This window comes from Piliocolobus tephrosceles, chromosome 20 (genome assembly GCF_002776525.5).
Source record: "Piliocolobus tephrosceles isolate RC106 chromosome 20, ASM277652v3, whole genome shotgun sequence".
Classification (NCBI taxonomy): domain Eukaryota; kingdom Metazoa; phylum Chordata; class Mammalia; order Primates; family Cercopithecidae; genus Piliocolobus; species Piliocolobus tephrosceles.
The window spans coordinates 21,907,640-21,934,567 of record NC_045453.1 but is presented as its reverse complement, the minus strand read 5'-3'; the positions used below and the strand labels follow the sequence as shown (position 1 = coordinate 21,934,567).

Genomic DNA, 26,928 nt, shown 5'->3' with positions numbered 1-26,928 from the left:
AGATACTTAAAAATTATTCAGTGTGTATTATTTTAAATTAAAAAAATCACATATTGATAAATGATACAGCCTATATTTGCAATTTTCTATGAAGTTTATAAACACAAATACCATAGCCCAAATCATCCTTACTCATCTCATGCAACCATTAAGGCCCAATACCCACGATTTAACATACACAATCTTGCACAGGTGTAAGCATACAAGTGAGATACCTTTGTATTGACCCTCTACTTCTCTGCCCCTGGAGTTCGAATTCTGGCCCAAGTGTGCTTGCTTATTCTTAGGTTTCCAATGCAGAAGCCAATCACGAGGCACTTAACACCTGTGGAAAGCCATGCTTTGCCCACAGAAACCAACTGCCCACTAGGGTGATTGTCCCCTCAAAAAACTAAAACCAAATGAAACTGCAAATACCCAGCTACTACTTGTTATTCCTGTTCAATGGTTATTCCAATGGCCAAACAAACAGCATTTTGATTTAAAAGATTTTATTTACTTTATCCAGATAGGTAGTTAGAAATTTCAGCAAAGTCTAACAATGACATTCTTCAAAGTGGGCACAGCCTTTTAAACCCAGGCTATGTATACAATAACCTTGTGGAACTGGTTCAGCCAGATCTTCACTTTCATGAAAGCACAGGGTCTGTTCTTTTCTTTCCAGAGGACTCCTCTCATATTCCATCACCAGTTTCTAAGAAAGAAGGTGGATTACAATCAATGCTCCATGCTGGTCTATAGTGCTTCTTGTTAGGGTATGAAAATATGTATGTGACTAAGACCTGGTCACTCCAAGCCCATCCCCTTTATTGGTACAGCCAAGTACCGATAAAAGGAGCAGGGCAACTTCCCAGTTTCTAATAAGACAACTTTAATTCTGTACTTTTATTGAATCCCATATTGTACTTGTGTTGGCAAAACGTTTAACCTTCATCTAAAAATGACTTCATGTCACAGTAAACACAGAAGACAGAAACCCAGAATGAGGAGGACACTACCAGTAAAAATCTTTTAAAGGATGAGAAGCTGAGCAGTGGGGTGTGTGGCTGTACGGAGGATATTCAGGTGGGAGTTTCTCTTGAGGCCTTGAGTTTCAAGCAATCATGCCGGTGAATAGCTACTACACTCCAGCCTGGGTAAACGTAGCAAGGCTGCAACTCTACAAAAAAGTAAAACATTAGCCAGGCGTGGCAGTGTGTGCCTTTGGTCCCAGCTACTTGGGAGGCTGAGGCAGGAGGATCAACGACGCAGTATGCCATGACTGCACCATTGCACTCCAGCCTGGGTGCTGGAGAGACCCCATTTTCTTAAAAGAAGAAATTGGATACCTTTATGTTCATTCAAGAGACAACTCAAAAGTAATGTGTACTAAAGACATTTTAGGGGCAAATAAGGATACTTTAATAAAGTTATACCAGGCTTAGGATCTACTTAACATCTTAGAGGGTCATTTTACATGCAAGAAGTGTTATTACATGAATGTTGGACTTTAGGGAACTATGCACATTCATACATCCATAAACAAAATACTTCTAAGATGAATCATCACTAACTGACATGAACTACAATTTCTTTTGAGGTTTTGGTTTTTTTATGTAAAAGTTGGAGAACTATCACGAGCCACTCCTCATCTATGATGGCAAGCTTTGCAACATAGGTATTTGGTAAAAGAACTTCCCTGTGTTACTGCAATTTATTGAGTGATTGTAAAGGTCAGCAGAAGGAAAGCATACAATCATGTCTCAGACCACAGTCTGCTTATCTGCTGTAAATTCCAGCCACGTGACCAGACATGGAGGCAGTGTCCCCAAGGGACACAGAAAAGGAGGGGTGTTACTTTCTCTTTAAAGGGGGTGGAAGGTGTAGACTTCAAACATCTGTCTCTGCTATGTCTGTCTCTCCTGGGTTTGTGCATTGACAAAGCTGCCATGTTAACAGGCCCATGTAACAAGGAGCTAGGGTGGCTCATGGCAGTAGTATGAAGAATCTTACACCTGAACCTCACAAGAATTAAGTAAATTGACTCCCAACTTAAATACAACTTGGAGCTCCTTATCTAAGTGCATTGGCCAAGGAAAATTAGCTCCACCCAATGTTCAATCACTTTGTCATCCTTTCTTATAGGACTGTTAGGTATGATGGGTTTCTCTTCAAAGTTTAACTTCCTTGTTCTTTGGTCAACTTCCTCATACCTTCCCACTCCTAATTACCCATTCTGTAAACATTTCTCCCACCAATTCCAACCTGTAACCCCCATCTGTTCCTTATTTGGAAAAGTCCCCCTCACTCCTAGCAACCAGCTCTGTAAACTGCTCTTCCCACCGCTGTAACCCACACCCCTCCTGTTCAACATAGCCAATCGGCCCCAACACTCTTCCCCTTGAGGGAAGTGCCCCTTGGGAGAGGAGGCATCAGTGTCATAAATGCCCCCTTAACCAGCTCAGAACTCCCAAATCTAAAAAAACACTCAAGTCCTTGTTAAGATGACCGTTATGAGGTAGCAGATCAAATTGATCAATTTTTAGGACACCAATTGTATGCTTGGGCCAAGCTTATGTCCATTTTAGGCATTTCCTTCTTAGAACTATGATCCATAGGGTTGCTATGGTAGTCTGGGAACATGAACACCCTACCGGTCAAAACATTCCTGCTGCAGAGCAAAAATTCCCAGCCCAAAATCCCAGTGGAATAACAACGCAGCTCACCGAGAAAAATGAGAGACCTTAGGGATATGATAGTTAGGGGAGTTTGGGAGTCAGTATCCTGGACTGAGAATATTTCCTGAGCATTCAACATACAAGGGATGGATGAAGGACCCATGGAATTCCTAAATAGACTTAAAGAACAGATGAGAAAATATGCAGGTTTAGAAATGGAAGACCCACTGGGGCAAGGGATGCTAAACCTTCATTTTGCTACTAAGATTTGGCCAGACATCCCTAAAAAAACTACAAAAGATAGAGAATTGGAAAGATCGTCCCAGAGACAAACTTCTTAGAGAAGCATGTAAATAGGGAGGAAGAACAGCAGAAACAAAAGGCAAAAATCATGCTGTCTACCTTACAACAGGGAGCTCTGCAACAGGAGACACAAGGAAGTAAAACTTACAAACCCTCTAGGCCACCAGCAACCAAACTCTATACAAGGAGTAAGGGAATAAAACCTGGAAGTCACAGTGCAGGACACGGAGGAGAGGAAAACAAATGTTTCAAATGTGGAAGAGTAGGTCACTTCAAAATGCCCCAAATGGGAAAAAGAGAAAAAATACCATTCCACTGATGGCCTTTGAGGAAGAACAGGGAGGTCAGGGGCTCTGTCCCACCAAGAGTCCTTGATAAATTTAGAGGTGGGACCCAAATGTGAACTTACAACCTTTTTAACAGATTCAGCTGCAACTCGCTCCTGTTCCCTCCCATCTATCACCTATTCTTCAGAAGAACTTTCTATCTCAGGGATAAAAGGAGAAAGATTTAAAGCAAAAATCTTAAAAAGACAGAGGTCAAATACAAAACTCGATCAGCCCATGTTAAATTCCTGTTAGTCCCTGAGGCTGGAACTAACTTATTAGGAAGAGACTTAATGCTAAAACTAGGTATAGGCTTACATGTTGGCCCAGAGAGATTCCTCACCTCATTAAATCTACTTACCACCACAGAAGAAAAATACATTTATCCTGATGTATGGATAGGAAAAAGAAATCAGGGAGGATGGGCATGCTGGCTCACGCTTGAAATACCAGCACCTGGGAGTCCAAGATGGGCAGATCATGAGGTCAGGAGTTTGAGACCAGCCTGGCCAATATGGTGAAACTCCATCTCTACTAAAAATACAAAAATTAGCTGGGCGCAGTGGCAGGCGCCTGTAATCCCAGCTACTCAGGAGGCTGAGGCAGGAGAATTGCTTGAACCCAGGAGGCAGAGGTTGCAGCGAGCTTAAGATCACACCATTGCACTCCAGCTCGGGTGACACAGCGAGACTCCAACTCAAAAAAAAAAAATCAGGGAAGATCTCAAGTCACTCCAATCCATGTAAAGGTAAAGACCCCAGGGGAAATAGTAATAAAAAGGCAACAATATCCCATTCCCCTAGAGGGCAGAATAGGCTTAAAGCCTGGAGTTGAAGGTCTCATTCAGGAACGACTCCCTGAACCCTGTATGTCCCCCTATAACACCCCAATATTACCTGTAAAGAAATCAGACAGGTCAACTAGTACCAGATCTCTGGGCTATCAACCAAACAGTCCAGACTACCCACTCTGTTGTCCCCAATCCTTACACCATCCTCAGCAGAATGGTTCAGAGTAATAGATTTAAAAGGTGCCTTCTGGGCATGCCCCTTGGCTGAAGACAAGAGACCTACTTTTGAGTGGGAAAAATCCTCATTCTGGATGGAAGCAGCAGTACCAATGCAGAGTCCTACCCCACGGGTTTACAGATACACCTATTTAAATCAGGACTGCCCCTCGGAAAGACATTGGCCTCTCTATGAGATGTTATGTGGACTGCCTTATCTACACTCTACTACTGACATTCCTACCTTTGAAACAAAGGATCAAATTATATACTTGGTTTATCTTCCACTTTCTCTTCCCTCAGAACTAAAGGTCTTTTAGCACAGACGCCACCCTTACAGTTCTTGGTACATCAATACCAGCCTGGAGATCACATCCTCATCAAAAGCTGGAAGGAGGGAAAACCTGAGCCAGCTTGGAAAGGACCATATCTAGTACTCCTAACAACTGAAACAGCAGCCAGAACCGCCGAAAAGGGGTGGACCCGTCATACCTGAGTCAAAAGGGCATCGCCATCTTCAGAGTCATGGGCTATTGTTCCAGGACCAATTTCTACCAACCTAAAGCTAAGAAAACTTTAACCCTCTTATACTGCCTTTTTTTCTTTCCTCTCTCTACCGTTAGCCACCTTATCATTAATGTAACTAGATCAAGCTCACCTCAATCAATCACGTTTGATACCTGTCTTGTCACACCCTGTGGGGATCTCCAAAACCAGAGGCAGCTGGCCTCCTCAGAAAAGTGTATCTGCCGTTCCAAGATAAATTCTAAATCCTCACACGACCCTTGCATGGGAGCTGCAACATTAGGGATAGACCCCATGAGATCTTTCGAAATGCGCTTCATTGCTCCCCCATCCCCTTCATCTAAACAAACACCCAATGACAAAACCAAAGTGACCATTGTAGAGATTAAAGATCTAAAGCAAACTCTACCAACTGTAACAGGGTACTGAGATGCAAATTCCTGGGTGAAATGGATTAAATATTCCGTCCACTCTCTAAACAAAGCGATTGTTACGCTTATGCACATGGTAAACCAAAGCCCCAGATTGTTCCCTTTCCACTCAGATGGTCCTCCAGCCGAAGAGGCAGGAGTTGCATGGTAGCTCTCTTCCAAGACCCCACAGCCTGGGGCAATAAGCTATGCCAAACTCGCTGCTGTTCCCTGAAGTCCGATACCCTGCAGGTCAGCCAGGGTCAGCCAGCATCCCTCTTTCCAATGCCAATTTTACCTGTCTCTCTCACAGGGGGAGAACTTGGCATTCCTTGGAGACCTAACGAGATGCAGTCAGCCATTCCAGGAGCTTACCAATCAGTCATCCCTTATTCATCCCCTAGCAGATGTATGGTGGTATTGTGGTGGACCATTACTGAATACTATGCCAAGTAACTTGGAGTGGCACTTGTGCTCTAATCCAATTGGCTACTCCCTTTCACCCTGTCATTTCAACCAGAAAACATTTAAAACATAAAAACAAAACATCGTAAAACAATGGATGTCCCTCGTGACTCTCATGTTTATATAGATGCCATTGGAGTCCCACGAGTAGTGCCAGATAAATTTAAGGCCCTAAATCAAATAGCTGCAAGGTTTGAATCCATGTTGTTCTGGTGGCCAAATAGATTGGGCCGGGAGCGGTGGCACACACCTGTAATCCCAGCACTTTAGGAAGCTGAGGTGGGTGGATCACGAGGTCAGGAGTTCGAGACCAGCCTGACCAACATAGTGACAACCGACGTCTACTAAAAACATAAAAAATTAGCCGGGTGTGATGGCACATGCCTGTAGCCCAGCTACTCAGGAGGCTGAGGAAGGAGAGTAGCTTGAACCCGGGAGGTAGAGGTTGCAGTGAACCGAGATTGCACCATTGCACTCCAACCTGGGCAACAGTGAGACTCTAACTCAAAAGAAAAAAAAAAAAGTAAGCCAGCAACGATTCATTAATTATACTAGGGATGCTATTAAGGGAATAGCTGAACAATTAGGGCCCACCAAATGGCCCAGAAAAACACAATAGCATTAGACATGATACTAGCAGAGAAAGGTGTAGTTTGTGTCATGATTGGAACCCAGTGTTGTACTTTTATCCCTAATAATACTCCTCCTGATGGAACCATAACAAAGGCACAAGGACTTACTACTTTATTCAATAAGCTAGCTAAAAATTCTAGAATAAACGACCCCTTCACGAATGGAAAAATGGTTCGGCAAATGGAAAGGATTTACATCCTCAATCATCACCTCTCTTGCCATCAGCTCATTCTTGAGGAGCCTGTATCATACCCTGTACCTCAGGATTAATACAAAAGCTTATTTGAACAGGTCTCACCAAAATCTTCCTCAATCCTTCCTCGCCTTATTCAGGTAAGTTTCTAATTTGAGGACCAAGAGGAACAAAGACATGCTAAAAAAAAGTGTCTCAAGAGAAAGAATTATAAAAATCAAAAGGGGGAAATTATTAGATATAATGGGTTTCTTCCTTATTCTTAAGGTCAACTTCCTCATACCTGCCTGCTCCTAGTTACCCGTTCTATAAACAACCTCTCTGGCCAATCCCAACCTGTATCCTGTTCCTTATTTGGAAAAGTCCCCCTCACTCCTAGCAACCCACTCTGTAAACAAGTTTCCTGCCCTTCCCACAGCTGTAACTCACAGCCCTCCTGTTTAAAATAGCCAATCGGGACTAGTTTAGATTGTGCAGTAGACTCCAGGCAATGGGGATAGAACACAGAAGCAGGGACTACTTGCACTAGGGATAAAAAATGCCTCTCTTTTGTTTTGTTCGGTGTGCTCTTGCCAGGAATGTAACACCCTCCAGCAGAAGTAAATTTGCCTTGCTGAGAAATCTTGTGTTCCAGTGCTCGTTTTCTTTGCAACTCCAAGCTCTTATTTCCAACAAAGACCTATTAATACCAACAGGCCAATGTCAGTCCTAATGACTTACTCTCCCAGTTTTACACCCAAATTGGAAATGGGTCCTGAGGTTAGGCCCAGTTGGACAAATTTTGCTGTGGGGTTTGACAGCTAGAAAGCAGAAACCTCACCTGACTGAATCAAGCCAAGATCAACACACTGGTACATGTGGCTCCCAACCTATAGAAAGTTAACAGATCAAAATAAGCCATCTGAATGCTGGAAAAAAGAGAAGCCCAATTCCCATGAACAAGCAATAGTCTCTGATAAAGATAAGCAGAAAACAAAGATATGAGTTATTACTGGGGCCAATGCATCAGACAAAACTGGCCAATAGTGTAGAGATCAACAGGGTCGATCTGATGGGGAAAGAAGCTGTATCATCAGCTGCAAAGGCCACATTTGAGTCGTACAGGAAGTAAAGTGACAAACCCACACTGAAAAGCAGCTACCACCCCCTCCATAGAGCCTATGTCTAATCAGCCAAGGAAGGCATGTTGGCACCACTTACCGGTTTTATATGTATATATATATTCTATTCCCAACACCTGCATTCATCCTGGTTTAATCAAAGCCTGGTTTTGGCCAACAATAAACCTGAAATGAAAAAAACAGAAAATGAGCTCCCATCAGCTAGATGCCCAGGGGAGATGGGACAAAGGAGCTACTCAAGCTGGCATATCAGACAGAAACTGGCTTAGAAAAGTTAGATCAACATGGTCGATCTGTCGGGGAAAAAAGCTAAGTCATCATATATGCCAGCAGGAAGTTCTTGAGTGAGGAGTAAGATCTGAAAGCCATGAGTAGTAAGATTTAGCTGGTATGCTTGGTACCTGCAAATCTGCATTCAGGGTTTAAGCACTACTGTGTTGTATCCTATAGCTGGAAATAATTTAGTAGACACAACAAACACCCCTCTCTTCGGTGCTTACACTATATTTGAGTATATAGGCCCATGATAGAAGCCAGTGTGGCTGGAAGAGTTGAGGAAGTAGTCGGCATTTACTGAGTTGGGAAGTGAACGAATGCCAAGAGGTTGCATTTGAACACGTTACCACAAGTTACCTGACAAAAGAACAATCTGGAACAATAAGCTTCACGTGTGTTCCCATGAAGCCCAAACTTTATATATGCCTCACTCCTGGACTTCAGCAAAAATATTAGTTATGTAGTCGGGCACTGGTTTGAGGGGCTAGTTCAACAGAAAAACACATTTGGCTTTCCAAAATATGTCAATAAATCATCCCTCCAACTTGGAAATTTAAGTGCCTAACACACAGGAAGAATGGAGTCCAAAAAGATGTTTAAGTGTCATTAAAATGTTAAATGCCTTTTCATTAACAAGGTTCTTCCACTTTAGGCATTTCTCTTAAACCTGTTTCTTCACCAGAAACCTAGGTCCAATAGTTAAGTTGTGAGAATAAAACATTCAGAACATTTTTTTTTTTTGAGAAGGACTCTGACTCTGTTGCCCAGCGCAATCTCGGCTCACTACAACCTCCGCCGCCCGGGTTCAGGCAACTCTCCTGCCTCAGCTTTCCGAGTTGCTGGGATTACAAGGGCCCACCACCACGCTCAGCTAATTTCTGTATTTTTAATAGAGAAGCGGTTTCAACATGTTGGCCAGGCTGGTCTCGAAATCTTGACCTCAGGTGACCCACCTGCCTCAGCCTCAGCCTCCCCAAGTGCTGGGATTACAGGGGTGAGCCACAGCGCCCGGCCGTCACAACACTTTAAATACCTAACAGGTACTCGCTAAAAACTGCTTTATTAAATCCCACGTTTTCCCAGGAAGCTAAAGCTTCTCAAAGCACGTGTTTTCTACAGTTGGCCCATAGGAGACAAAATCTTACTTGTCAGGAGATCGAAGGTTGTAGATGTCTGCACGTGGCTTCCTTGTAGGCCCAGTGGTGACTCCCTCCTCCAAAATCCATTCTATACCCGCTGGCTGCTCTAACCTGTGAACCAACAAAAAAAGGCGTCAACCGCCATCTTCCCACGGTCAAAAATGAACAAGGCCGAGCCTTTAGAGGCTGATGTATCAGAACTAACTGGCAAAATATAAGACGTCAGCATTGTCGATGTGATGGGGAAAAAAGTGAAAAAGTCATCATTTACACCAGCCAAGGGCTTCTCAGGCCCGTGCAGAAGGCACTGGCTTTTCCAGCTCTATAAACTCATTTCTCCCAAGCCCTTAAGGCCTGTTTGGGATCAGAGCTGGAGAAGCCAAGAGAGGGAGATTAGGGCTGGCCGCGGAGACGACGGCACAAAGAAGGGAAGGGAGGACCAGGGGTCTCCAACGAAGAACATGGAGTTTCCACTCACCACACACAAAACGGGAACTCACGGGCAGGACAATAGCGTATGAAGCCTGGCTGTAACCAGTACATCGACCACACAGCAAGCGCCGGCAACGCGAAAAAACGAATGGTCCCCTAAACCTCCCTTATATAACCAAAGATGGCTCTCGCACCTGCGCACTGGATCCGAGGCGTTCTCTTTTCCGCCCGCTCCGCGCGGGCCCCCCTGGGAAATGTAGTCTCGAGCCGCACAGCCCAAGGCGCTCTAGTAGTTGTCAAGGCCGCATCTAGCCCCGCCCCCTTCCCGATACACGCCGGGCCACCCGGGCTCGTCCGCTTCCCTGCCATGTCGCGCTTCACACGCACCAAACCGCTCGACGGGTCCCCCTTCCTGTGGGGCCGGCTGAGGCCCGCAAAGGCCTTGGGCGCAGTCATCCCGCCCCCTGCGGTCCGCTCCCCTCCGCCGCGCCCGCCTGAGCCCGCCGGCTCCGCCGCCCGGGGGAGCTGAGGTGACGCCCTCCTCGAGGGCGGAGGCGCCGGCCGTGCCTGGGCCAGGCCGTCGCGCTCTCTACCCGGGGCCCCCGCCTCCTCCTTTTCCTCCTCTGGGCCGCCCGCCCGGCTCCGCCCAGGGTCTGCGGGGAACGGAAACCGAAAGTGCGCGGCGCCGGGCGGGGCCCCCGACCTGCCTGGGCCGAAGCCCCAGCACTCGCCGGCGGCAGTGAAAGGACGCGTCGGAGCCGGGTGAGTGGCCCCGCAACTGCCCCTGCTCCTGCCTCTTCCTTGCCCCGCCGCGACCCCCGGCGCCCGCGCCGCCCCGCCACTGCCTCCGCCCAGAAGACCTGTCACCCTCTCAAGCCCCCAGCGCCCCCGTCACCCGCTCAGAGCCCGTGGCCCCTCAGCGCCCCGTCGCCCCCTCAACCCCCAGACCCCCGTCACCCACTCAGAGCCTTGTCACCTCCTTAGCCCCCGGGGGGCTTCAGCACCCACTCAGAGCGCCTCTCAGCGCCCCGTCGCCCCCTCAGACCCAGACCTCCATCACCCACTCAGCGCCCCGTCACCCACTCAGCCCCTGGCTCATCTCAGCGCCCCGTCGCCCCTTCGACTCCCCTGTACTCTCTTTAATGTCCCCATCCCCTCTCAGCTGGCCCGTCGCTCTCCCCAGCACCCCCGACACCATCACCGCTTCTGCCCTCAACACTTCCATCTTCTCTACCCTCACCCCTGTCTGTGCCCTCCCTTCTGCCACTCGCACCCCCCTCATTCCTCCGGCCTCACCACCTGTCACCTTATCAATTCCCCTCTTCTACAAAGCACCTCGGCACCCCCTTCAGCCTGCTCCCTGCCCCCCACCTCCGTCCTCAGCAAGAACCCCCAGCTGCTCCCTGCCACCCTCTCCGGGAGGCCCCCATAACCCTGCCACCTCACAGCCTTGGCGCTCCCTGACCCCATAACATTTCCATTAGGGACAGTGGGATTCCCCAGGAGCCTGGAGACTTTCCCCAAACCCAGCTCTGCCTCCGGCCTCAGCCTCCTGCGTCCCACCCTGGTGATGACCAGCCCCTCTCATTCTGACCCCAGGCCAGCTTGATCATCACTGATTTTCTTCTTCGTGCCCTTTAGGCCTTGATTCACCCCCCAAAAAAACACTTCAGTCTGTTTTCGATCCCAGCATTTTCTGTTCATATCTGCTCCTCCTTTCCTTGCCTTGCCTTTTCTTTTTAACATTTCTTTTTTTCTTCCGTTTCTTTAAATTTTCTGGAGTTTCTATTTTAGCATTTTTCAACAAGAGGAAGAAGGAATTTTCCCCTCAGAGAATTGAAAATAAACAAACAAACTCTAAATACTGAGCCTGCGCCAGGAGGGCTGGGTTTGATAAGATGAGGGAGGGGACTCACCAGAGATATTCCCATGGGGAAGAAAAGAGATGCCTTTTTCAGATGAGGATAAAAGCTGCCCCTCATATAATGCCAAATGTAGTCACAGTTTCCAAGTATGAATATTTTAAAACTCAGTGAAGACCGTCTCAAAAATCCCTTTGCTGAGGACTCTGAGTCACCCACTCTTTCCTTAGACCCAGCCCACACAATGTGTATGAGTTGGGTTGAGAAGCTTCCTTAAAGGGGCTTCCTCTTCCTCTTATAGGACCAGTGTCAAAAATCATCAAGGTAGAAGAATGAGGAGGAAAAAAGAATATCAGATTTCCAGTTGGTCCTGAGGAAACAGCACCTCGTAGTTGCCAAACCTCCTGGTTATTGAAACATGTAATTTCTTTCTCTTGATTCAGTAGAGCGGAGAGCTTAATCATTTGGCTCCATTCCAAAGAGTGGGCTAAGGGGATAACTGCTCACTAATTATTTATAAACTATAGGGTACTGCAAGCTATTTGGGTACTATGTAAGTGGCAGATCTGTAAATGCCAGACAGGGTAGTGACTACATGATTTTGGATTAACAAAACTGTACTCCTTTTTGACCTGGCAACAATATTGTCTGCTTCTTAGGAAAGGAAAATGAAACCTAGCAACTGATCAAGTAACTTGGCTAAAGGCATAAACCAAACAGCAGTTTTGAATGGGAATTGATGACATTCCCTCTACCCCAAGAAAGTGCAAGGGTAAAAGAAAGGGAAATTCTATTTCTTGAAATCAGCTAAATTGTGAATTTAATATTTTATATCATAATTGGGCATTTGCAGAGTTGAGCACTTGTGCTCTAGATTAAAATCTGTATTTAACCCTTAGTTAACAAATCATTAAAATGTTAACAAAGGCAGAAGGACTGGCTTGATGATGTGGGAGTTTTTGCTGCTAGATGCTGTGTTTCGAGGACACTGATAACTCAACATGTACAGTTTTCCAGATAACAGAAAGTAACGTGGGGGAATTCAGGTGACTCAGACATGGAGGAGAGAAGACCTCATCTGGATGCCAGGCCCAGGAATTCCCATACCAACCACAGAGGTAAGCAAGGTTTCCTACCTAATGAGAAGGAAATTCTAGTAATAAAAAGGAAATCGGGCTCTCTATGAATGAGCAGGCCTACCTAAGATTGTCTACATCTCTCAAGTAAAGAATGACTATGGCTGGATGCAGTGGCTAAAGTCTATAATCCTAGCACTTTGGGAGCCTAAGGCAGGAGGATTGTTTGAGCCCAGGAGATTGAGACCAGCCTGGGCAACATGGTAATAGCCTTTCTCTACAAAACATATAAAAATTAGCCACGTGGTGCTGTGTGCCTGTAGTCCCAGCTACTTAGGCTACTGGGGAGGCTGAAGTGGGAGGATCCCTTGAACCTCAGGAAGGGGTGGGTGTAGAGGGCAGAGGTTGCTCTGGACTATGATCTGGCCCCTGCACTCCAGCTTGGGTGACAGAAAGAGACCTTGTCTCAAAAAAAAAAGAATGACTTATTTCTTAATTACAGCATGAATTACTCTGAAAAACAGCCAACCCTCCGCTTTTCCTTAGAGAGCTGATGAATGGATGCAGTTCACTTTAACAAAAACAGTGATAGAGTTTCAGAAAGGGAAATAATGTTTGGTGTAGAGCAGCATCCAATAGAAACAATGTAAGCCAAGAGCATAATTTTTTATTTTCTAGAAACATTTTAGAACGTAAGAAGAAACAGATGAAATTTATTTATTTATTTATTTATTTATTTATTTATTTTGAGATGGAGTCCTGCTCTGTTGCCCAGGCTGGAGTGCCGTGGCACGATTTCGGCTCACTACAACCTCCACCTCCCAGGTTTAAGCAATTTTCCTGCCTCAGCCTCCTGAGTAGCTGGGATTACAGGTGCCTGCCACCACGCCCGGCTAATTTTTGTATTTTTAGTAGAGACAAGGTTTCACCATGTTGGACCAGGATGGTCTCAAACTCCTAACCTCAGGTGATCCACCCACCTCGGCCTCCCAAAGTACTAGCATTACAGGCGTGAGCCACAGCACCCGGCCTTGAAATTTATTTTTTAAATTTGATGACAATTTAATAAAATTTAGCAATTTAATAATGTGTTATTTAACCCAGTATAACCAGCATATTATCATTTGATTATAATAATTGACTATAGTTTATTATCATACTTTAATAATTCACATATATTTATTTCCCTCAAATACTCATTTTAAGATACTATCAACATAAAAATTTTTAATGTGATGCTTAACAGTCTTTGGGGCCGGGTGTGGTGGCTCAAGCCTGTAATCCCAGCACTTTGGGAGGCCGAGAAGGGCGGATCACGAGGTCAGGAGATCAAGACCATCCTGGCTAACACAGTGAAACCCCCTCCCAACAAAAAAAAAAAAGGCAAAAAACTAGCCGGGCGAGGTGGCGGGTGACTGTAGTCCCAGCTACTTGGAGGCTGAGGCAGGAGAATGGCGTAAACCCAGGAGGCAGAGCTTGCAGTGAGCTGAGATCTGGCCACTGCACTCCAGCCTGGGCGACAGAGCGAGACTCCGTCTCAACAAAAAAAAAAAAAAAAACAAAAACAAAAAAAAAAAAAACAGTCTTTGGTACTAGCCTTCAAAATCTTGTGTGTGTTTTACACGTCTTAATTCAAAGTAGTTACATTTTACAAACGTAGCAGCCACATGTGGCTAATGGCTTTGTATTGGATAGTGCAGATCATGAATCCTAGTCACCAAAACTAAATTAGTTCCAAGAGCATCACTCTACTAAAGGAATTATTCTGCTTGCTCAGCACTTTCTAAAACTGAACAACCAAATGGATTCCTGTTTTTCCGGAAGTTTGCAATGTGTTTTCCAAAGAGTTTTAGTTGTGCAACAAGTAAGGAGAACTATGGGCTCTTATGAGCTATGTGAATGGTTTTTTTTTTTTTTGTTTTGAGACAGGGTCTTGCTCTGTTGCCCAAGCTGGATTGCCATGGCACAATCTTGGCTTACTGCAGCCCCGACCTCCGGGGCTCAAGCAGTCATCCCACCTCAGCCTCCCAAATAGCTGGGACCACAGGCGTGCACCATCACGTGTGGCTCATTTTTATGTTTTCAGTAGAGACGGGGTTTCTCCATGTTGCCCAGGCTGGTCTGAAACTCCTGAGCTCAAGGTATCTGCCTGCCTTAGCCTCCCAAAGTGCTGGAATTACAGGCATGAGCCACTACACCCAGCCATGAATGCTGAAAGAATAAATGATACGATTTTCCATTCTTCCACGACATAGAGTCTTCTAATCAGATAAAAATATTAAAAGTAGTACTTTCTTCTAATCTTAGGGGTAGTTTGAAAAGTAAATATGTAAGTAACAATTGTAAAAATTTAGAGTTCAGTTGTAGATCATTTATATTTTACTGAATATTCCTTTATGTTGTCACATTAAAATCTCAGCCGGGCACGGTGGCTCACACCTGTAATCCCAGCACTTTGGGAGGCCAAGGCAGGCGGATCATGAGGTCAGGAGATTGAGACCATCCAGGCCAACACGGTGAAACCCAATCTCTACTAGAAATACAAAAAATTAGCCGGGCATGGTGGCGGGTGCCTGTAGTCCCAGCTACTCGGGATGCTGAGGTAGGAGAATGGCGTGAACCTGGGAGGCAGAGGTTGTAGTGAGCCGAGATCGTGCCACTGGACTCCAGCCTGGGTGACAGAGCCAGGCTCCCTGTCAAAAAAAAAAAAAAATTTTAAAAAAACAAAATTCTCTATAAAATGCAAAACAAGGGAAAGTGTACATAAATGGATTTAGTATCTGATGTCAGGAAATGGTATAATCATCTCAAATATAACATGCATTTGAAGCTTTTATAACTTTTTAATCAAATCATTGTATACGGTCATATTTTATTTGTTTTTAAAATCTCCATGTCATTCTGCCAAGTTAGGTCAGCCCCCTAATCAATTTTAGCAAAAAGGAAAGTGAAAAAAACTGGACTTGGGTATGCTGGGCTTCCTGTATAAGGGTTGATCATTGGTAAGTACTATGCGGGTGAAGTTCATGCTACAGAAAAGAGGAAAACTTGAGTTTCATTTTTCAGTTTCTTTCATAGTCCGTTAGCTCAAAAACATCTTAGTAGAGGAAACCCCACCTTTCTCTTTCCCATTCGAAGTGCATTTGCTGATGCTGGACAGCATTCAGGTAGTACTTCCCTTTGTAATATTATTTCACTTGATGTCTCTGTTGGCTGTGATAATTGTTTAGTGGTAGAACCAGTGGCCCCCTTAGAATCAATAGAATATTCCCAATTACTGCTACTAGTAATAACTAACATTTATTGAGAGTTGTTAATGTGTTCAGTACTATACTAAGCACTTTATAAACATTTAATCTTTATAAAAAATTGGCCAGGCACGGTGGCTTATGCCTGTAATCCCAGCACTTCCAGCACTTTGGGAGGCTGAGGTGGGTGGATCACAGTGTCAGGAGTTCAAGACCAGCCTGGCCAAGATGGTGAAACCCCATCTCTACTAAAAATATAAAAATCAGCCGGGCGCGGTGGCGGACATCTATAATCCCCGCTACTCGGGATCCGAGGCAGGAGAATCACTTGAACCTGGGAGGCAGAGGTTGCAGTGAGCCAAGATCACGCCACTGCACTCCAGTCTGGGAGACAGAGCAAGACACTGTCTAAAAAAAAAAAAAAACTCAGAAACTAAGACTTAGAGAAATTATACAACTTGGCCAAGGTTATATAGTAAGGAAGTGGCCAGGCCAAGGTTTGAACCAAGTCAATTTGGCCTTTAAACTCATGTTCTGAGTGTTATTTGGTACTGGGATGAGATTAGAAGCAATGAGACATACTGTATGTATTTATTTTCCTTTTTTTTTTTTTTTGAGGCGGAGTCTTGCTCTGTCACCCAGGCTGGAGTGCAGTGGCGCAATCTCAGCTCACTGCAAGCTCTGCCTCCCAGGTTCACGCTGTTCTCCTGCCTCAGCCTCCCAAGTAGCTGGGACTACAGGTGCCTGCCACCACGCCCAGCTAATTTTTTTGTATTTTCAGTAGAGACGGGGTTTCACCATGTTAGCCAGGATGGTCTCGATCCCCTGACCTCGTGATCCGCCCGCGTCGGCCTCCCAAAGTGCTGGGATTACAGGTGTGAGCCACCGTTCCCGGCCTGTGTATTTATTTTCTAACACGTATCAGATACTCAACAAATGTTTATTCCTTTTCCCTTTTGCATCTTTTGGAAAAATAATATTTTCCTAACTTCTACAGCAACAGTAATTATCTTTCATTTATCATATGACTTGGTAGAAACCATTTTTCTCATCATATAAAACCTGAGCTCTTTAGTTATTTTGGAAAATGAAAACATGTTCATTGTTGTTCTGTTGGGTTTCCAACAGAACTTGGTTCTTGTGGTTACTCAGTATTTCATTGTGTTTAGGCCCTATGGATGGAGAGTTACCACCAAGAGCTAGAAATCAGGCCAGTAACCCACCAGCCAGTGCTCTCCGAGGAGGAGTCAGCCATCCTGGAAGGCATCCTAGGGCCAACAACCATGCTGCTGCTTACTGGCAGAGGGAAGAGAGATTTAGGGCCATGGGCAGGAACCCACATCAAGGAAGAAGGAACCAGGAGGGGCATGCCAGTGACGAAGCTAGAGACCAAAGACATGATCAGGAGAATGACACCAGGTGGAGAAATGGCAACCAGGAGTGTAGGAACCGCAGACCACCATGGTCCAATGACAACTTCCAGCAGTGGCGGACTCCCCACCAGAAGCCTACAGAACAGCCACAGCAGGCAAAGAAACTGGGCTACAAGTTCTTAGAAAGTCTTCTGCAGAAAGACCCTTCTGAGGTGGTCATCACACTTGCCACAAGTTTAGGGCTGAAAGAGCTCCTTTCTCATTCTTCCATGAAATCTAACTTCCTTGAGCTCATCTGCCAGGTTCTTCGGAAGGCTTGCAGCTCCAAAATGGATCGTCAGAGTGTTCTCCATGTACTGGGCATATTGAAAAACTCCAAATTTCTCAAAGTCTGCCTGCCTGCTTATGTGGTAGGGATGATCACTGAACCCATCCCTGACATCCGAAACCAGTATCCAGAGCACATAAGCAACATCATCTCCCTCCTCCAGGACCTTGTAAGTGTCTTCCCTGCCAGCTCTGTGCAGGAAACTTCCATGCTGGTCTCCCTCCTACCAACCTCTCTTAATGCTCTGAGAGCCTCTGGTGTTGACATAGAAGAGGAGACAGAGAAGAACCTGGAAAAGGTACAGACTATCATTGAACATCTACAGGAAAAGAGGCGAGAGGGCACTTTGAGAGTGGATACCTACACTCTAGTGCAGCCTGAGGCAGAAGACCATGTTGAGAGCTACCGAACCATGCCCATTTACCCTACCTACAATGAAGTGCACTTGGATGAGAGGCCCTTCCTTCGCCCCAATATCATTTCTGGAAAATATGACAGCACTGCTATCTATCTGGATACCCATTTCCGGCTCCTGCGAGAAGATTTCGTCAGACCTTTACGGGAAGGCATTTTGGAACTTCTCCAAAGCTTTGAAGACCAGGGCCTGAGAAAGAGAAAGTTTGATGACATCCGAATCTACTTTGACACCAGGATTATCACCCCCATGTGTTCATCATCAGGCATAGTCTACAAGGTGCAGTTTGACACAAAACCACTGAAGTTTGTTCGCTGGCAGAATTCCAAACGATTGCTCTATGGGTCTTTGGTATGCATGTCCAAGGACAACTTTGAGACGTTTCTTTTTGCCACCGTATCTAACAGGGAGCAGGAAGATCTCTGTCGAGGAATTGTCCAGCTCTGCTTCAATGAGCAGAGCCAACAGCTGCTAGCAGAGGTCCAGCCCTCTGACTCGTTCCTCATGGTGGAGACAACTGCATACTTTGAGGCTTACAGGCATGTCCTGGAAGGACTCCAGGAGGTCCAGGAAGAAGATGTCCCTTTCCAGAGGAATATCGTGGAGTGTGACTCTCATGTAAAGGAACCAAGGTACTTGCTAATGGGGGGCAGATATGACTTTACCCCCTTAATAGAGAATCCCTCAGCCACTGGGGAATTTCTAAGAAATGTTGAGGGCTTGAGACATCCCAGAATTAATGTCTTAGATCCTAGCCAGTGGCCCTCAAAAGAAGCCCTGAAGCTAGATGACTCCCAGATGGAAGCCTTGCAGTTTGCTCTCACAAGGGAACTGGCTATTATTCAAGGACCTCCTGGAACAGGTAAGACAAAATGTTTCAGTGTACATAAGGTCTGCTTTGTAAGATAAGCAAGGGACAGAGCCTTGACTCTAGATTTCTAGAATGTCTTCTTATTTACTTATTTATTTTCCAACTTTTATTTTAGGTTTAGGGGTACCCGTGCAGGTTTGTTACATGTGTAAATTGTGTGTTGCAGAGGTTTGGTGTACAGATTATTTTGTCATCCAGGTAATGAGTATAGTACCTGATAGGTAGTTTTTTGTTGTTGTTGTTTTTGGAGACAGAGTCTCACTCTATCACCCAGGCTGGAGTGCAGTGGCACGATTCTGGCTCACTGCAACCTCCGCCTCCTGGATTCAAGCAGTTCTCCTGCCTCAGCCTCCTGAGTAGCTGGGATTACAGGCGTGCGCCACCACACCCAGCTAATTTTGTATTTTTAGTAGAGATGGGGATTTCACCATGTTAGCCAGGCTGATCTTGAACTCCCGACCTCAGGTAATCCACCCACCTCGGTCTCCCAAAGTGCTGGGATTACAGGTGTGAGCCACTGCACTCAGCTCTTGATAGGTAGTTTTTAGATCCTCACCCTCTTCCCATTCTACCCTGCAGTAGGCCCTGGTGTCTGTTCCCTTCTTTGTGTCCATGTGTACTCAATGTTTAGCTCCCACTTGTGAGTGAGAACATGTGGTATTTAGTTTTGTGTTCGTTAATTAATTTGCTTAGGATAATGGCCTCCAACTCCATCCACTTTGCTGCAAAGGACATGATTTTGTTCTTTTTCATAGCTGCATAGTATTCATGGTGTATATATGCCACATTTTCTTTAAGCAGTCCGCCATAGTTGGGCATCTAGGTCGAGTCCATATCTTTGCTGTTGTGAATAGTGCTACGGTGAACATGCATATGCATGTGTCTTTATGGGAGAATGATTGATATTCCTTCCCGTTATATACCCAATATTGGGACTGCTACGTCAAATGGCATTTCTGTTTTAAGTTGCTTGAGAAATCTCCAAACTGCTTTCCACAGTGGCTGCACTAATGTACATTCCCACCAGCAGTGGATAAAGTTTCCCTTTTCTCTGCGACCTCGCCAGCATCTGTTATTTTTTGACTTTTTATGATAGCCATTCTGACTAGTGTGAGATGGTATCTCATTGTGGTTTTGATTTGCATTTCTCTAATAATTAATGATGTTGATGTTGAGCATTTTTTTCTTATGCTCGTTGGCCATGTGTATGTCTTCTTTTGAGAAGTGTCTGTTCATGTCCTTTGCTCATTTTTTAATGGGGTTAATTCCAGGTATTAGACCTTAGATGGATGCAGAGTTTGCAAATATTTTCTCTCATTCTGTAGGTTGTCTGTTTATTCTGTTGATAGTTTCTTTTGCTGTGCAGAAGCTCTTTAGTTTAATTAGGTACCACTTGTCAATTTTTGGTTTTGTTGCAATAGAATGTCTAGTTAATAACATTCCTCCCAAAATGGGCATAAAAGTTGTTTATAAAGTAGCTGGTTATAGGGATTTTCCAATAGGAACCCATCGTCATGCATAGTAATAGATACAAGACTGCTAGAGGTCAAATGTAGTGAGATGTGTGATCTCTGCTTTATATAATTGGTTCAATTTTATATTATTTTAAAGTAAATAGTATCAAATATATAATAGCACTATGTGTGAAGCAACATTTTACTTGCTTTACATATGTTAACTAATTGCATCTTCACAACCTTGTGAAATAAAAACCATTACTAAAACCATTATACAGTTGGCCGGGTACGGTTGCTCACGCCTGTAATCCCAGCACTTTGGGATGCCGAGGCAGGTGGATCACAAGGTCAGGAGATCAAGACCATCCTGGCTAACACAGTGAAACCCCATCTCTACTAAAAATATAAAAAATTAGCTGGGCGAGGTGGCAGGCGCCTATAGTCCCAGCTACTCGGGAGCCTGAGGCAGGAGAATGGCGTGAACCCGGAAGGCGGAGCTTGCAGTGAGCGGAGATTGCGCCACACTGCACTCCAGCCTGGGCGACAGCAAGACTCCATCTCAAAAAAAAAAAAAATTATACAGATGAAAACAGCTAAGGCAAAGAAGGGTTAAATAACCTCTTATGAGGTGGGAAGTATGTACTGAAGCTCACACAGATGTTAAGTGGCAAGTTTAGGAATTGAATTCAGGCAGTCTAGCGGTAGAATTCTGGCTCCTATCTGCCACATTGTACTTCTCATGGAACTATACCTTCTTATACCCTTCTCCCCATGTGCCACTCTCTAATTCTACTCTGGGGTTATAACTATTATTAGAAGTGGGAATTTACATTAACAGTTAAAATAGCTACTGCTAAATTACTTTCCAAAAGGATGTACCAAAGAAAAAAAAAAAAAAAAACCCAAACAGGAAAAAGTCTTTTAAAAAAATACTAATAAAGTAATGACAACTCATGATTTCAAAAAAAATAAATAAATAAAACTTGATGTAACAAAGCTGGGTGTCTTGACGAGTACCTGTAGTACCAAGTACTTGTGAGGCTGAGGTGGAAGGATCCCTTGAAGACAGGTGTTCAGGCTGTAGTACACATAGCCCCTGCACTCCAGTCTGGGCAACATAGGGCCTTAAAAAAGAAGGAAGAAATTGTTACTTATCCTGCTATATTGAAATCTTTGATTATCTTATATCATTCCCTCCCTCAACTTTGAGATTTTTGAGGACAGTGTCTACCTTACCAGCCTGACACAATGTAAGAATTTAGCAGGCCAGGCATGGTGGCTCACGCCTGTGATCCTAGCACTTTGGGAGGCAGAGGCCGGCAGATCACAGGGTCAAGAGATCAAGACCATCCTGGCCAACATGGTGAAACCCTGTCTCTACTAAAAATACAAAAATTAGGTGGGCATGGTGGCACGCGCCTGTAGTCCCAGCTACTTGGAAGGCTGAGGCAGGAGAATCGCTTGAGCCCAGGAGGCAGAGGTTGTGGTGAGCCAAGATCACACCATTGCACTCCAACCTGGGCAACAAGAGTGAAACTCCATCTCAAAAAAAAAAAAAGAATGCATCAGTTTTTAGTCTAATTAATTAATGAATGGCTATTTACTAATGAGCCTGTAACTCATTCCAATGTTGATTTCTACAAGTTTTCCCGTCCCATCACAAAAGCAAATCTACCATGTATATAAAAAGTATTTCAAAGAATTTGCTACAAGATTGGAAACAACATATATGTCATCAATAGAAAACTGACTAAAACGACCTTACAGCTGTAAAAAGAAAATGGGGGACAGGACGAGATTCTCCTATGTATTGATAGAGAATGACCTTTTTCAAGATACGTTAAGTGGCCGGTCACAGTGGCTCAATCCTGTAATCCCAGCACTTTGGGAGGCCGAGACAGGTGGATCACGAGGTCAGGAGATCGAGACCATCCTGGCTAACACGGTGAAACCCCGTCTCTACTAGAAAACTAGCTGGGCGAGGTGGCGGGCGCCTGTAGTCCCAGCTACTCGGGAGGCTGAGGCAGGAGAATGGCGTAAACCCAGGAAGCGGAGCTTGTAGTGAGTGAGCTGAGATCCGGCCACTGCACTCCAGCCTGAGTGACAGAGCGAGACTCTGTCTCAAAAAAAAAAAAAAGATACGTTAAGTGAAAAAAAATCAAGATGTAGAATGGTGAAAATAGTCTGTTACTATTAATATTTTAAGGAGAAATGGGGAAGGCTAGAAAAAGAATATACATTTGTATTTGTTTGTATATACATGGATATACTATCACTGTAAAGTTACAAAAGAAACTGATAACATTGGTTACTTCCACCCAGAGAACTGGGTGACAGAGTACAAGAGGGACTTTTCACAATGTACCATGTATGCTTCTTAGATTTTAAACTATCTTAATGTATTAAATTTAAAAAACAAGATTTTGCTCTAAGTAATTAATTACTTTATTTAGAAAATGTCTAAATTGTTAAATTCCTTTTTCCTTATTTTCTAGGCAAAACCTATGTGGGTCTAAAAATTGTTCAGGCCCTCCTAACCAACGAGTCTGTTTGGCAAATTAGCCTCCAGAAGTTCCCCATCTTGGTTGTGTGTTATACTAATCATGCTTTGGACCAGTTTCTGGAAGGTAATATTTATAGGCAAATTTGCTCTCTATCAGGATGTTGATGTTGAACCATCAGCCACCCAGTAGCTTTCTATTGCTCTTCGAACAAAGTTGACAGTCCTTATCATCACTTACATGGCCGTTTGTGATCTATCCCAGCTGGAGTGTGAACCAAAGCTCCTACTTCTTAACCTTGTTCTCCCTAACTCCAGCAACACTGGTTATCTTCAGTTCCTTGAAAGCCTCTACGTCCTCCATTGGCCCATGCCATCCTCCTGCTTGGAATAGTTTTTTCCTCTCCATCTTGAGCTTATTCAACCTGGCTGGCCCTACTCATTCTTCTAGTCCCACTTTAAATCTCTCTTCTCAGGTGGACTTTTTCTGTAGCCCCAAAGTGAAGTCTCTTTTGCATTTTTTATTTTTTTATAATCTATTTTATGTATCTCTACCCTAGATGAGGATTGGTCCTTTTCTTGCTGTATTCACATATCCTGGCACATATTGGGCACTCAAAAAATACTAAATAACATTAATTGATGAATGAATATGCTTTTCCTGTATTTTTCATTCTTCTATACTGTCCTTTCACCTAGATAAATCTTTATTCTTAGAGTCTGAGTTTAAATATTAGATTCTTAAGAATAGATCCCTATGCCACCCAGACTAGGTAATGTCCCCTGCTACCAGTACTCACTACATTTATTGCTGTCATATTGATTATTTAATGAGTAACTTCCTGCCAGAGACAAAGAAATGATAACAAATCAGAAACTGGGCCTGTATTTCTACTGCTGTATCTTCAGAACTTGGCACATGCCTAGAACATATGAACAATCAGTAAATCTGCAGAGTGAAAAATATGTAACATCTCCTGGGTGCTTGCTTTGTGCTGGGCCCTAGCTAGGAGCTTTAAAGATTTTCTTTCATTTATCCAGACTGTAGCCCTATATGGGAGATGTTGCCATCTCTAAATCACAGACAGAGAAACTGAGACTCAAGTAACTTGCCCCAGGTTACACAGCAATAAGTGGTAGAGCTAAGAGTTAGATCCCTAGTTGTATGATTGCAGAACCTGTACTCTTTAAGCGCTATACTTTACTGCTCTGCAGGTCACATCTTCTCAGGGACCTTCTCACTCATTAATGGGGTAAATTTCCTTTAAGCACAAGTGTGTTCTCTAAGGAACCAGACTAGATCCCAAATACACACAGCTCTCACCTGAGAGAACCTAGCATAGCTCCTTTCAATCCTGCCATGTTCTACTTTGCTCCACAGGCATCTACAAGTGTCAGAAGACCAGCATTGTGCGGGTGGGTGGAAGGAGCAACAGTGAAATCCTGAAGCAGTTCACCCTAAGGGAGCTGAGGAATAAGCGGGAATTCCGCCGCAACCTCCCCATGCACCTCCGAAGGGCCTACATGAGTGTAAGTCCCAGCTCTGAAATATCTGAGGTAGTTCAAGAGGGACCTAAACAAGATAGCAGTGGCTTTCTGCTTAGGCAGCCCAGGGTAGATGTAGAGGCTCCTCAAAGCTCTGGCAGACCCCGGTTCCTTTCAGCATTGTATTCTGCTAATCCTTTGGTATGACCTTTGCCTTCACAATCCAAGATGGAGAAAAGACAAGGACACACTGCCCGTCCCCACCCTCCCTTAAGGCTCCTTCCCCCGTACCACCCACAGCATCTCTATGTAGAGCCAACTGACCAAGAAATGTTATCTTTTAGCTGGGCAGCAATGTGCCCAGTCAAAATCTGGATTCTTATTACTAAGGAAAAGAGAGAGAACAGATATTGTGAGGCTTGAAGTCTCTGCCACAGTATTCTTGGCCTGTTTGTTTTTCTGTTGTGTAGGTTGAGAATCTCAAATTAGAAAATCCAAAATCCAAAACTTTCTGAGTGCCAACATTATTTCTTTTTTCTTTTTTCTTTTTTTTTTTTTTGAGACAGGATATTGCCCAGTTGCCCAGGCTGGATTGCAGTGGCACAATCTCGGCTCACTGCAACCTCCACCTCCTGGGTTCAAGTCATTCTCTTGCCTCAGCCTCCTGAGTAGCTGGGATTACAGGCACCTGCCATCACACCTGTCTGATTTTTGTATTTTTAGTAGAGACAGGATTTCACCATGTTGGCCAGGTTGGTCTCGAACTCCTGATGTCAGGTGATCTGCCCGTCTCAGCCTCCCAAAGTGCTGGGATTACAGGTGTGAGCCACTGCGCCTTGCCCAACATTATTTCACATTTTGGATTTCCAGATTTGGGATGCTCAACCAGTAAGTATAAACACAAATATTCCAACATCTGAAACACTTCTAGTCCCAAGAATTTTGGATAAGGGATATTCAACCTGCATTCCTTGTTTTCTTTTTTTACTGATTGGTAGGAATCTTTCAGAGATTTTGATTTTTTTTTTTTTTTTCTTGAGACGGAGTCTCACTCTGTCACCTAGGCTGGAGTGCAGTGGCACCATCTCAGCTCACTGCAACCTCTGCCTCCCGGGTTCAAGCAATTCTTGTGCCTCAGCCTCCCAAGTAACTGGGATTACAGGTGCTCACCACCACGCCCAGCTAATTTTTGCATTTTTAGTAGAGACAGCGTTTTGCCATGTTGGCCAGGCTGGTCTTGAACTCCAGACCGCAAGTGATCCACCTGCCTCGGCCTCCCAAAGTGCTGGGATTATAGGCATGAGCCACCACGCCCGGCCGATACTAGTTCTTTGGTTTCAAGACCACAATAATGTGCCTTGGGAAATTGGTTTGTTGACTAGTCTATTTATTCTCCCTCCTTACTGTTCCTGTCTTAGCTTTGTTTTCCCTCAAGGTGAGGACTGAGTTTGGGGGATGATGATACTTCCTCATCATTTCTTTCCCTCTGTTCTTGGCAGATCATGACACAGATGAAGGAGTCAGAGCAAGAGCTTCATGAAGGAGCCAAGACCCTGGAGTGCACCATGCGCGGTGTCCTACGGGAACAGTACCTGCAGAAGTACATCTCACCTCAGCACTGGGAAAGTCTCATGAATGGACCAGCGCAGGTAGGGGTCATCCTGGGGGACACAAATATGTCTCTGGCCTCAGTACTTTGAGGTAGCCTCCAAGAGAATCATCAGTCCAAAACTTTAGCTGTTTGATAATCTGATGCTGCCACAATGTGCAAAGTTACCTTTTGTGATGAGAGGCAGCTGAATATGCTGGTCAGGAACAAAACTCTGGAACCAGCCTGCTGGGTTTTAATCTGGGCTTGGCTCTGGACAAGTTACTTAATTTCCTGTGGCTGTTTCCTCTTTTATAAAATGGGGATAATAATAAGCATTAAGTTGAACCAAATGAAATTGCCAATATCTGTAATATTAATTTGCAAAAAGGCAATTTCTTACAGATATTTGTTCTTACAGGATTGTTATTTAGATGGGCATGGTAGTATTTGTAAACTTATTAATTTAGTAACCGTACTACGTGTTTGTTAAATGAACAAAATCATAACCAGAGGCAAACTAGCACAGATAGAGAACTTGGGAGTGGATAGATATAGTCATGCAGACTGACTATGTGACTTGGGCTCATGTGATCCTCAGCAATCAAACATGGATGATAATAATGCCTGTCTTCAAAAGATATTGTAAGAAATAACTGAGACAGTCTCTGTAAAGTGGCGGGCCAGGAACCCAGTGAAATGGTAGCTTTGTTATCATTAGGTTGCTGATTTACAGGATTACAAATCCAAAAGCTTACAGAGGTCATTCGGGTCTTACAAATAAGTGAAACAATCTAGATTTGAAATATTAAGAAGCGGAGAGGACTGTGGCAAACTGGAACAGATGTGGTAGCAACCCAGCTCCAGCCATTTGTTGCCATAGCTCCTGATTTTGTCAAAATAGGCTGGAAAATTTTTTAAATTCCTTTTTTTTCTTTTTGAGACAGTCACACTCTCTCACCCCAGGCTGGAGTGCAATGGCACGATCTTGGCTCACTACAACCTCCACCTCCTGGTTTCAAGTGATTGTCTTGCCTCGGCCTCTTGAGTAGCTAGGATTACAGGCACCTGCCGTCATGCCTGGCTAATTTTTGTAGAGACTGGGTTTCACCACATTGGCCAGGCTGGTCTTGAACTCCTGACCTCAGGTGACTCACCCACCTCGGCCTTCCAAAGTGCTGGGATTATAGGCATGAGCCACCGTGCCCAGCCCTTTGATTTTTAAAATTCTATGCAAGT

At 44.5% G+C, this 26,928-nt stretch overlaps 1 protein-coding gene, 1 long non-coding RNA gene and 3 other non-coding genes across 11 annotated transcripts in view; 1 reads left to right on the top strand and 4 right to left on the bottom strand.

Annotated features, from left to right (window-relative positions):
* Nucleotides 1-474: 474 nt before the first annotated feature.
* On the bottom strand, nucleotides 475-10,066 carry LOC111521009. 5 transcript variants are annotated; one of them, XR_003309621.1, is made up of 6 exons: nucleotides 9,533-9,643; nucleotides 9,061-9,165; nucleotides 7,719-7,804; nucleotides 7,339-7,387; nucleotides 4,951-5,088; nucleotides 475-694 (listed from the first exon to the last, which is right to left on the bottom strand). It is a non-coding gene; the product is annotated as an uncharacterized LOC111521009 (long non-coding RNA). The 5 variants fall into 5 exon arrangements; XR_003309622.1 differs by lacking the exon at nucleotides 4,951-5,088 and adding an exon at nucleotides 999-1,159; XR_002724827.2 differs by lacking the exons at nucleotides 4,951-5,088; nucleotides 9,533-9,643 and adding an exon at nucleotides 9,874-10,066.
* Nucleotides 7,515-7,604, bottom strand: LOC111521047. Its single transcript, XR_002724843.1, has one exon. It is a non-coding gene; the product is annotated as a small nucleolar SNORD12/SNORD106 (small nucleolar RNA).
* LOC111521046 lies at nucleotides 7,880-7,970 on the bottom strand. The gene has a single exon (XR_002724842.1). It is a non-coding gene; the product is annotated as a small nucleolar SNORD12/SNORD106 (small nucleolar RNA).
* On the bottom strand, nucleotides 9,240-9,331 carry LOC111521048. Its single transcript, XR_002724844.1, has one exon. It is a non-coding gene; the product is annotated as a small nucleolar SNORD12/SNORD106 (small nucleolar RNA).
* Nucleotides 9,840-26,928, top strand: part of ZNFX1 (zinc finger NFX1-type containing 1) — a 33,680-nt gene continuing 16,591 nt past the window's right edge. Inside the window, exons 1-6 of one of the 3 annotated variants that reach the window (XM_023184133.3) lie at nucleotides 9,840-10,248; nucleotides 12,366-12,466; nucleotides 16,842-18,650; nucleotides 22,612-22,743; nucleotides 23,998-24,146; nucleotides 25,601-25,750. In XM_023184133.3, coding sequence (XP_023039901.1) covers nucleotides 12,406-12,466; nucleotides 16,842-18,650; nucleotides 22,612-22,743; nucleotides 23,998-24,146; nucleotides 25,601-25,750 — 2,301 coding nt within the window. In that variant the 5' untranslated portion in view covers nucleotides 9,840-10,248; nucleotides 12,366-12,405. Of the gene's footprint in view, nucleotides 10,249-11,637; nucleotides 11,769-12,357; nucleotides 12,467-16,841; nucleotides 18,651-22,611; nucleotides 22,744-23,997; nucleotides 24,147-25,600; nucleotides 25,751-26,928 lie in introns of those variants that run through there. The other 2 variants (XM_023184130.2, XM_023184132.3) reach the window with 2 other exon arrangements.